Genomic DNA, 9,840 nt, shown 5'->3' with positions numbered 1-9,840 from the left:
CATGTTAACACTAGCTTAATTTCATCTTCTCAATTCACTTTGTTTTGTTCCAATACCAGCTAATTAAACCGATATGTATCATGATCTATGATTCAAAATTTGTCCATTATGGAATTATCTTGGTGATCATGATTCTCCATATCTTGACACAGCTTGTAGCTGTGAGAAGAAAGGAACACATTCTTTTATCTATGGACTATGCAAACTAGCTATTATCTTGTCTACTATTGTGGTCTTGAGGGTGGCATGGTGATAGGAAAATATATATAGTGACGATGATGATATGGCTCGAGGATGCTTCAACATGGCATGTTTAGAGAGGAAGCATTCTTCTCAAGTCAGCATTTATGTGCTAGTCCTACTAGTTCAGAGAGCATCTTCTCGCAGAGCGAGCTCGACACACTTCCTTATTGGGAGGGGTGCTCCTTACTCGTCTGATGAAAGCTTATCCTTTACGACCTTCAAAGACCTGGAAGTGACGCAAGATCTTACAAAAAAGCTTATGGAAGCCCACGAACAGTCTTCACGAGGCTCTTTCAAGCCAAACAAGGATAGGGACGAGCTCACCTTAGCCCTGGGAAACAAGGAGCATGATGGTTGCACACAAAGCGTTGGGGTGATAGGTTGGAAATATGGATTTCCAGGCGACGTCGACAATTACAAGAGTCAAAAGAGATTCCAAGCAGAACAAGATGTAGAACAAGAGGCAGAACAAGATAGGATGATGGAAATGCTTGAACAAGTGCTAAAAAGAGGAGAGGGAACATACAGAAGAAAAAATAGCACAAGCAGTGTCCCAAGCCCTCATGCATCAATGGGGTGCCATTGTGAGCGATTAGGAACGGCCGACAGCGTCTCCTACTGGTGCGCGTTGTAGCTCCAGTGGTCATCGGAGTAGCTGTGCATCTATGGGAGTTCTGGGAGCTGACTTCATCACTTATCCTATGGACCTCATCATAGCACAGACACCGTGTGAACTACACATTTGTGCTAGGAACATTACTATGAAGGTGGCTTCTGGCGTGGCTTATCCCTGTGGCTCCCATGAACAATTGCACAGACATCCGATACCAGAGGGCTATGCTATCATCGAAGTAGATAAGGCAGTTGATCAGTACCGCCATGTTGAGGTGGACTACCTCGCAGAGGAGGGGGCGAACACTATAGGAGAGAACGAGCACACATTTATCGCGTGGGAGAAGGCCTTCATAGTGCTTACCTAAGTCTTGTCCACATACTCTCCAGTACACCTCGGGTTGTCGTCGCCTCTTAGATCTCCCTCTCCTCACCCATCTCCTAGAAGAAGTCCACCTCCTCAGCCATCGCCTCAAACAAGTCCACTGCTAAAGAAGCCAGCACAATCAAGAACCCAGCCATCAGCTCGGAAAACACAATCAGGTTTCGCAACATCCAAGCAGATGACATTATCTAAGAAGTCGGTGGCATCTAAGAAGTTGGCAGAACCCAAGGATGTCTATTCACTAATTGATGAGGAAACCAAAAAGATTGTGGATGATAGTGTCACGTCTCATTTCCATCCTCCACCACCTCCACCGAAGCCTGTTGTGCCTAAATATGCCGTGAAATTTTTCATGAAAAATGGCCAAAGTTAAACAGACAGGGGCGGCTTCAAGAAAGCCGCCGACTAACTATGAATGCATCAGCAAAAAGCAACCTAAGAGCAAGTCAGGCCCAATAATTAAGGATGCTCCAAGCATTGCGGACTTCCTGGTTGAATCAAGAATAATAACAGAGGAACTAGCACGACTTACTGTGGGAGCGGATATCCAAAAGTTGGATGTTACATGGCCGTTTGAGTTGACCAAACCTTTGGTCAAACCAGATATAGAAAGAAATCTTACAACTCAAATGCGCCGATTACATTAGTGGTACTTGGAGCATTCCAGACAGGGTTTTCAGGCGTTCCCCGTAAGATATACAGATGATTATTTCCTCAACGGGGATGGCTCCTTCTGGGTGTATTTCAAGAACTTGTATGAACTATATAAGGAAGATGCCCTCGACGTGGCTATAGTCAGACTGTGGACTCTTTAAATGACTTATGCATACAATTCACATTATATGATCTTATACCTTGAAATTGCATAGCTAACTTCTCTCTTTTGTAGAATGGAGATCCAAGCATGTGGACAAGACTTAGGTAAGCAAGTAGGATTCATCGATCCTGGGCTTGTGAACCAGAAACTTATAAGGCAGAATTCATACTTCACCAAGGACTACTTATTGAAGTGTCTGCTTCACCACCAATACAAAAAATTCATACTCTTACCCTACAATTATGAATACATGTTTGTGCGCCAGGGCGTCCTTATTTTATGGGGAACTCGATTCTAGTACTAATTTGCTATGATGACATATTCTGCAGTTTTTGTCACATCCTCCTTGTCATCCACCCATACTTGAGCAACATCATTGTCTTGGACTCACAAAAGAGAGATCAGACGACTTACCAACACCTCATCGACATGCTAAACAGGTTAACTTGATCATTTAATCTTCTCGACGATTGCATCTAAGTTTAATTGGTATTCATATTCATGTACACAAGATACCAAAAAAGAGTATCAGCTACTTTCCATTCAGGAAGCAATATGATGTAAAAACCGACTTTTCGGTACGCAGGGAATATTCATGTCTTGCATTTCCTACTGAATAAAAAGGTTCAATTCATTCCACTGGTGAATCCTTTCCTCTTGAAGTGTATGAGGCAGCCAGCCAGCAACAATCTCTGCACGTTTTATGTTGTTACTAACATGCACGCATTCAGCCCAGACAGAGACGCTGTTAGGTTCAATGATCTTGAGGTATGAAATAACATATCGAAACTACGCACAAATGCATTACAACATGCAGAAATACATGCCATTTAAGAATAGATCGCCGGGTTAGTCTTGGAACATATTATCAACTCAAACGGCGAGTTTCATGAACCGATCGTGCCGTCCACGCGTGATAGATCTTCAGATGACACCATTCCTTCTAGTAGAGAGTATGCGACAAGGAGGAAGGCTACTAAGGGGCTTGACAACGTATTATATTTCACCAAATGACACGATATTAATGTATGTCCTTAATTACTATTTATTAATGAATGATATGAATTACTATGTATGATGCGAAGTTGGTATCAACAGGATGGTTTTCCAACAATGATGCGAAGGAGGAGCAAGAAGCAGTGGCCAGGAAGCGTGCTAAGGAGGAGGATGAGAGGCTGACCCGTCAGCTGTGCGTTATGGAGGAGCAAGAAGCTGCGTCTCGTAAGTGCGCCCAGGAGGAGGAGGACGAGAGGGTGGCCTGTCAGTGTGCTACGAAGGAGGCCGAAGGCTCAAACCGTAGAGGTGTTCAGGCGTCAGACTTCGATGTCTTTGACACATCGGTGAGCCTGGAGCTTAGGTGACGTTGCGGTCGATCAGGCGTGGTCGAGTCCTCCGCTCCACCACCATCGGCCTCCCAGTGTCCCCGGACATACACAAGCCAACAATCGACAGTGCGGAGACGCTGTCCTCATCATGGGAGAGGTAGAGGTAGAGGGATACTGGACTGGCTGAACTTGACCGACTTTTCAGGGGTGACCTATGAGAACTATTATGTATATATGTGTGTTTGTCGATGCCTGTGACTTGAAATATGTGTTCATTACTTGTATTAATGAATTGTTTTTATTATTGATTTACATTAAATATATGTATCATTGTATGCATGTATTGAGAGAGACAGAGAGATCAAGGAGTGAGAGGGAGTACAGAGAGGGCAGAGAGAGGGAGGAGGGGAGGGAGAAGAGGCAAAACACTACCGACTGAATCCTTCAGCCGGTAGTGATTTCAGGTTTATCACTGTCGGTTGAAGGATTTAGCCAGCAATGATTCCTTGAGTCAGCAGTGATAAGGCCCTTCACTATTGGTCCACTAAGCCGACAGTGATAGTCCACGACTATCACTTCCCATTGCCCACTGCTGGCTCCAAAACCGGCAATGAAGGTGGTTTTGGAGCCGGCAGTGAAGGGGGCTTCTGCAGTAGTGTGAAGACATATATTAGGAAAGTCTTGATTGGGTTAACCAACTCGAGTACTACTAGTATCCATGTCGAATTCATCTGATTTGCCATGGTCGACAAGACAAATGACTCCCTATCAACTACGGCTGGATCCGAGATGGTATATCGACCCCTATATAAGGTAGGGACCCTGATCCCCAGAAGGAGGATGAAACAATCCATGCATACGCAACTCGAGGCAAGCGACACTAGGACATAGGCAATTGGAGATACTCGGTGACTTCAATCCTAGATTAGCCTAGATCCAATCATCTCCACTGTAATAGGTCTAGCCACATTGCTCATACTCGAGATAATCAATATGCAACATCATCAGCACATGACATAGGGTATTACTCCAATCAGGGGGCCGAACCTGTGTACACCGTATGTCTTGTTTCATGCTCAATCCTTGATATCGAAGGTACCCCTATTTAATTATGAATATATTATCGGGCACTAATCTTCGACAGTTGGCGCACCAGGTAGGGGCCTTCAACTATTTTTCAGGATCGATCATGTCTCTAGTACGCAGTCGCTCCAGATTCTCTAACACTGGCTTCTATGACCACTTCAAGTCGGTGGTAGTCATCTTCGCATCGCCTCCTACAGGATGAGAGATCACCTTTGGAACTGTGGCATACAACTGGGACAATTAAGATGGATTGATCCACATCAGTATTATGGAGTCCAGTCCATTGGACGCATACCGCGAGGTAGGACACCTTGATTAGGATCTCGAGGAGCCTAGTGTTCTTTGGTTCATGGACACCAACAACGATGATGAAGGTGACAAGAGTAGTGACAACAACTTGACCGATGGCCAGAGTAGCTGAACAGGTCAATTCGTGTTTATGGCCAAAGGAGTCGATGACTTACCCATTGACCAGAATGCAGGAGATCTGAATGTCATGGTAAACAATGTTGCGAGAATCCCTAAGGATCCAGCAGCAGTGGCTGCCACCCGAGGTACCGGAATCGTTGGAGAATTACCGCTAGGGACATCTACAGCCGGAGCATTGTAGGCTCCTGACACATCCTGTCATCGATGGACTGTGGAAAGTCAGGTGAACCCAGATATTTGACGTTGACCTGTTATGGAGACACCTGTTGGTTAGGTCATGCTTCCACCGATAACGGCTCCAAGATTGGGGAACAAACTCTCTTGGAACAGGAATCACGGGGAGATGTAGGCTTGACCACAACCAAGCCTTGGCAATGGTGTCTTTGGCACTCTAGAGGCCAATGTTCAGGGTGCCCATCTGATCCTAAGATCTTTCCCCAAGTTGGATTCGATGAACCCCTTAACCCCAATGGTCATCTAGTTGAAGACTCTGCTCGAAGCGACTCAGGTCCAGACTGCTCGAGTGAACAACCCTAGCGACTCTAGACACCCCAGCCGAAAAAGCGCTAGTTCGAGGAGCCACAAAACGGACAAACCCTAGTAGCGGGGTCGCAAACAGGATGTTTGGGTGGTCAAGCTCGAGCACTGCCTTGCAGGTCGAACTACAGCAGCTTCATCCATAGGCGCAGAAATCAGGAAGACATGAGGAACCACAACCGTCATGATAGGCGCAGCTTATGGGAAGTGATGGATAACCATCATGAGGAGCGTCACAAAGGTGATCGTCGTCATAATGACCGCATATCACTAGGACGGGACGATCGACATGACTCCCCTATCCAAAGGAACTTGCATGATAGTCCTCCCCCATCTCCTACTAAAGAATTCTATGGAGGAGCCAAGCCTTCGCACCTAACCTCCAATCGATACAATGGCCCGAGAAGTTCAAAGCAGGTCCAATCCAGAAGTACGACGAGAAGCTCAATCCAAATGAGTGGTTACAGATTTACACCACCGTTATTTGAGTAGCTCGCGATGATAACAAGTTAATGGCCAATTACCTGCTAACCACCCTCAATGGACCTGCAAGGTCCTGGCTATTGAACCTGCCATCCAACTCAATCCAATCATGGGCTGAGTTGAAGGCTCAGTTCATCTCCAACTTCTAGGGTACGTTAGAGTGCCCAAGAACAGAAGACAATCTCCATCAGCTGAACAGAGGTAGGGATGAATCTCTTCAGTACTTCATCCAGAGGTTCAGTGACAGGTGTAATATGATCCCGGATATTGCCGATGGGTCGGTCATCATCACCTTCAAGAGAGGCATCAAGGACTGAGATTTGGTCAGAAAACTGGCTACCTAGAAAATCCAGATAGGCAAAGGACTCTTCGAGCTGGCCGATAAGTTTATGAAGAGTGCTGAAGCCCAAGAACATGCCAAAAACCCTTAGTCTAGTAAAGACAAGCCTGAGCCTTCAAAGAACTAGGGGGGGGGGGGGAGAAGAGAAAATCCGGTGACAAGCGTAAAGGTTCGGATACGACCATAGCCGCGATCGAGAGGAGCAAGTCATGTAACACTGGAGACAACAAGGGCTAGAGCTGGGGTGGCGGGATGTGGTTTCTTGTTCACCGGTTCAACCAGCATAACTTCAACATGTATCAAGTTATCAACAAGAAGCTTGAATAGAAGCTCAAGACTGCTATTGTTGACTACCATAGCAAACAGGCCAAGCTAGGCACTGTCGATGCTAAGCCTGAATTCTATAGGGCCGATCAGAACTTGGCACATATATTCAAAGGATCCGCCACGTACGAGTCTAAAAGGCAGTACAAGGAGGTCAAAATGGAGATTAACCTAGCTCTGACTGGACCTTGCCGATACCTCAAATGGTCAAAGGTTTCGATCACCTTCGATCAAGCCAACCACCCAACCATGGTTCCACACTTGGGTCGATACCCTACTGTGGTCCAACCTACTATCCTCAGCATCAAGGTTTTTTTTAACATTAATCGATGGAGGTTGCTCGCTCAACCTCATCTTAACTAAGACATTAGATGAGATGGGAATCCCAAGGTCAAATCTCAAGGCAGGAGTTGAGCCTTTGTACAGTATAAATCCAAACTCATCGACCATGCATCTTGGCCAAATCGAGTTACCGGTCACGTTCGGCGTGCCCGACAACTTCCGTATAGAGAAGCTAACCTTCGATGTTGCGGACTTCGAGACAGCATACAATGTAATCCTAGGCCGCCCAATGCTAGGAAAGTTCATGGTTGTGGTGCGTTATGCGTACCAGGTGCTCAAAATCTCAGGTCCCAAAGGGATCATAATAGTCAAGGGAGATCAATGTGCAATGGTCAAGTGCGACAAGCAGAGCTTGGAGATGGTCGAGCACTTCTACCAAATAACGACTACCTCAAGGGACATAGAATCTAAACATCTGAGGATTCAAGCCACTGGCAAGAGCAAGGACAGTGCTAAGGACTCCAAGTTCGTGAGCCTCGCTGATACTTTCAAGTCCGATGACTCTACCAAGGATGAGACCAACGACAGTGTCAAGTACAGGAAGGCTGATAGTGGTACCAAAGGCATTGCCCATCGACTAGTCTGAGCTAGCCAAGACGGTCAAGATAGGGGCCAACCTTGACCCCAAATAGGAACTCGAGCTCATCACTTTCCTCCGGGCGAACCAAGATGTGTTCGCATGGCAATCATTCGATATGCCCGAAGTCCCTAGGGAAGTGATCGAGCATCGACTAGCTGTGGAACCCAGTGCCAAACCTGTGGTGCAGAAGCAGTGAAGGTTCACGGAGGATAGAAAGCAAGCCATCTAGGAGAAGGTCAGCAAACTCCTAAAGGCGGGCTTCATTCGAGATGTTCATCATCGCACGTGGCTTGCGAACCTTGTCCTCGTAAAGAAGGCCAATGTCAAGTGGAGTATGTGTGTCGACTTCGCTGACCTCAACAAAGTTTGTCCCAAGGATCCTTTTCCTCTTCCTCGCATTGACAACATCATCGACTCTATGGCGCGTTGTGCATTACTATGTTTTCTAGATGCCTATTCTGGGTATCACCAAATTAGCGTGTGAATAGAAGATAGAGAAAAAACCTCTTTTATTACTCCTTTTGTGTATTTTGCTATTTAAGATATCTTTTGGTTCGAAGAGTGTTGGTGTTACTTATCAATAGTGTATTCAAAATTGTTTACAACCTCAGATCAGGGCAATGTTGAAGCTTATGTCGATGATATTGTAGTCAAATCTAGAACTAAAGATGCATTGATTGATGACCTCAAGAAAACATTCGACAACCTTTAGAAGTATCATATGATGCTTAACCCCGAGAAGTGCACATTTGGCATTCTATCCAACGAGCTTCTTGGCTTCCTAGTGTCAAGTAGAGGCATTAAGGCCAATCCACGCAAAATCGAGGCCATTGACCAAATGTGGTCACCTCGAACACGGAAAGAGGTTCAAAAGTTGACAGGACGCATAGCAGCCCTTAGTCAATTCCTCTCCAAGATGTGCGAATGAGGGATGCCTTTTTTCAAGTTGCTGAAGAAACACAATCGGTTCAAGTGTACGGAAGAAGTGGAGAAGGCTTTTAAAGATTTGAAAAGGTATTATTGTCTCTGTTAGTTCTAACCCCGCCTAATGATAAAGAAGAGCTCTATTTGTACATTGCAGCTACCCCACAAGTTGTAAGCACGGTCCTGGTGGTCAAACGTGAATGCCCCAAGAAAAAGACCAAGATCTAGAAGCCGATTTACTACATGAGTGAAGTCCTACATGATGCTAAGCTACTATACCCGCAAGTGCAAAAGTTGATCTACATGGTCTTGATTACTTCCCGGAAGCTATGACATTATTTCCAAGTGCACAAGGTCACCGTCATGATGACATATCCACTAAAGGATGTTATACGCAATAAGGAGGCTACTGGGAAAATCGTGTAATGGGCACTCAAACTCAACGATTTTGATGTGGACTACACACCATGTACAAGCGTTTAGTTGGGAGTACTAACTAAATTTATTGTCGAATGGACAAACATTGAAGGAACAAAACCAAACATGGTCGAGGACCATTGGACGCTTCGTTCACACTCCAAGGTTCAGGGGCAGGCATCATACTCAAATCTCTAATGGGCGATGAACTCAAGTACACCATTCAATTAGAATTTAAAGCTTCCAACAATGTTGCAGAATACGAGGAACTGGTAGTCGGGCTCCACATATAGATGCGTCACTTGGCATTAGGCGATTACTCATGAAAGGGGACTCACAGCTAGTTGTAAACCAAGTGCAAAAAGAGTATCAGTGCCTAGACGACAACATGGTAGCTTATCTAAATGAGGTACGAAAGCTCGAGCAGAAGTTTGAAGGGTGGGAAGTCATGCACACTCGGAGAGACGACAACTCCACCGTCAATGAACTCGCCAGGCTCACTTAATGTCGTTAACCAACACCTGTTGGAGTCTTTGTCGAGAAAATCCTCAAACCATCTATCTTGACAGCCTCGAGGACAGATTGCCCAACTCGACCAGCAATCTGGTCAGGTCAGCGACGCAGAACTTGCAGACACAGAAGCTAGACTACTTGAATGCGAGCTGACTTGGATGATGCCATTCTAAGCCTATCTCGAAGGTCGAGAGATCCCTGACGATGATACATCTGCAAAAAAAATTATTCATAAGTCCAAGCTATACACTTTGGTAGACGGTATGCCCTACCGAAATGGGTGTAATAGAATCTTGAAGAGCTGCATCACTCAGGAAGAGGGCAATAAAATATTACTCGATATTCATGGAGGCACGTATGGTAATCATGTGTCTTACCACACCTTGGTCAAAAAAGTTTTTTTTGCCAAGGATTCTATTAGCTAACTTCCCTCTAGGATGCTTACGAGCTGGTAAAAAAGTGCGAAAGTTGCCAATTTTTTAG

At 45.4% G+C, this 9,840-nt stretch overlaps 1 protein-coding gene across 1 annotated transcript; it reads left to right on the top strand.

Annotated features, from left to right (window-relative positions):
- The first annotated feature begins 7,029 nt into the window (after window positions 1-7,029).
- LOC133927605 (uncharacterized) lies at window positions 7,030-7,509 on the top strand. The gene has a single exon (XM_062374061.1). It carries the CDS (start codon window positions 7,030-7,032, stop codon window positions 7,507-7,509), a length of 480 nt encoding a protein of 159 aa, XP_062230045.1.
- The last annotated feature ends 2,331 nt before the right edge of the window (window positions 7,510-9,840 follow it).

The sequence above is a fragment of the Phragmites australis genome, chromosome 8 (assembly GCF_958298935.1).
Source record: "Phragmites australis chromosome 8, lpPhrAust1.1, whole genome shotgun sequence".
Lineage (NCBI taxonomy): Eukaryota > Viridiplantae > Streptophyta > Magnoliopsida > Poales > Poaceae > Phragmites > Phragmites australis.
Note: the sequence above shows the minus strand (reverse complement) of the source record. Positions and strands in the feature narration are given on the sequence as shown.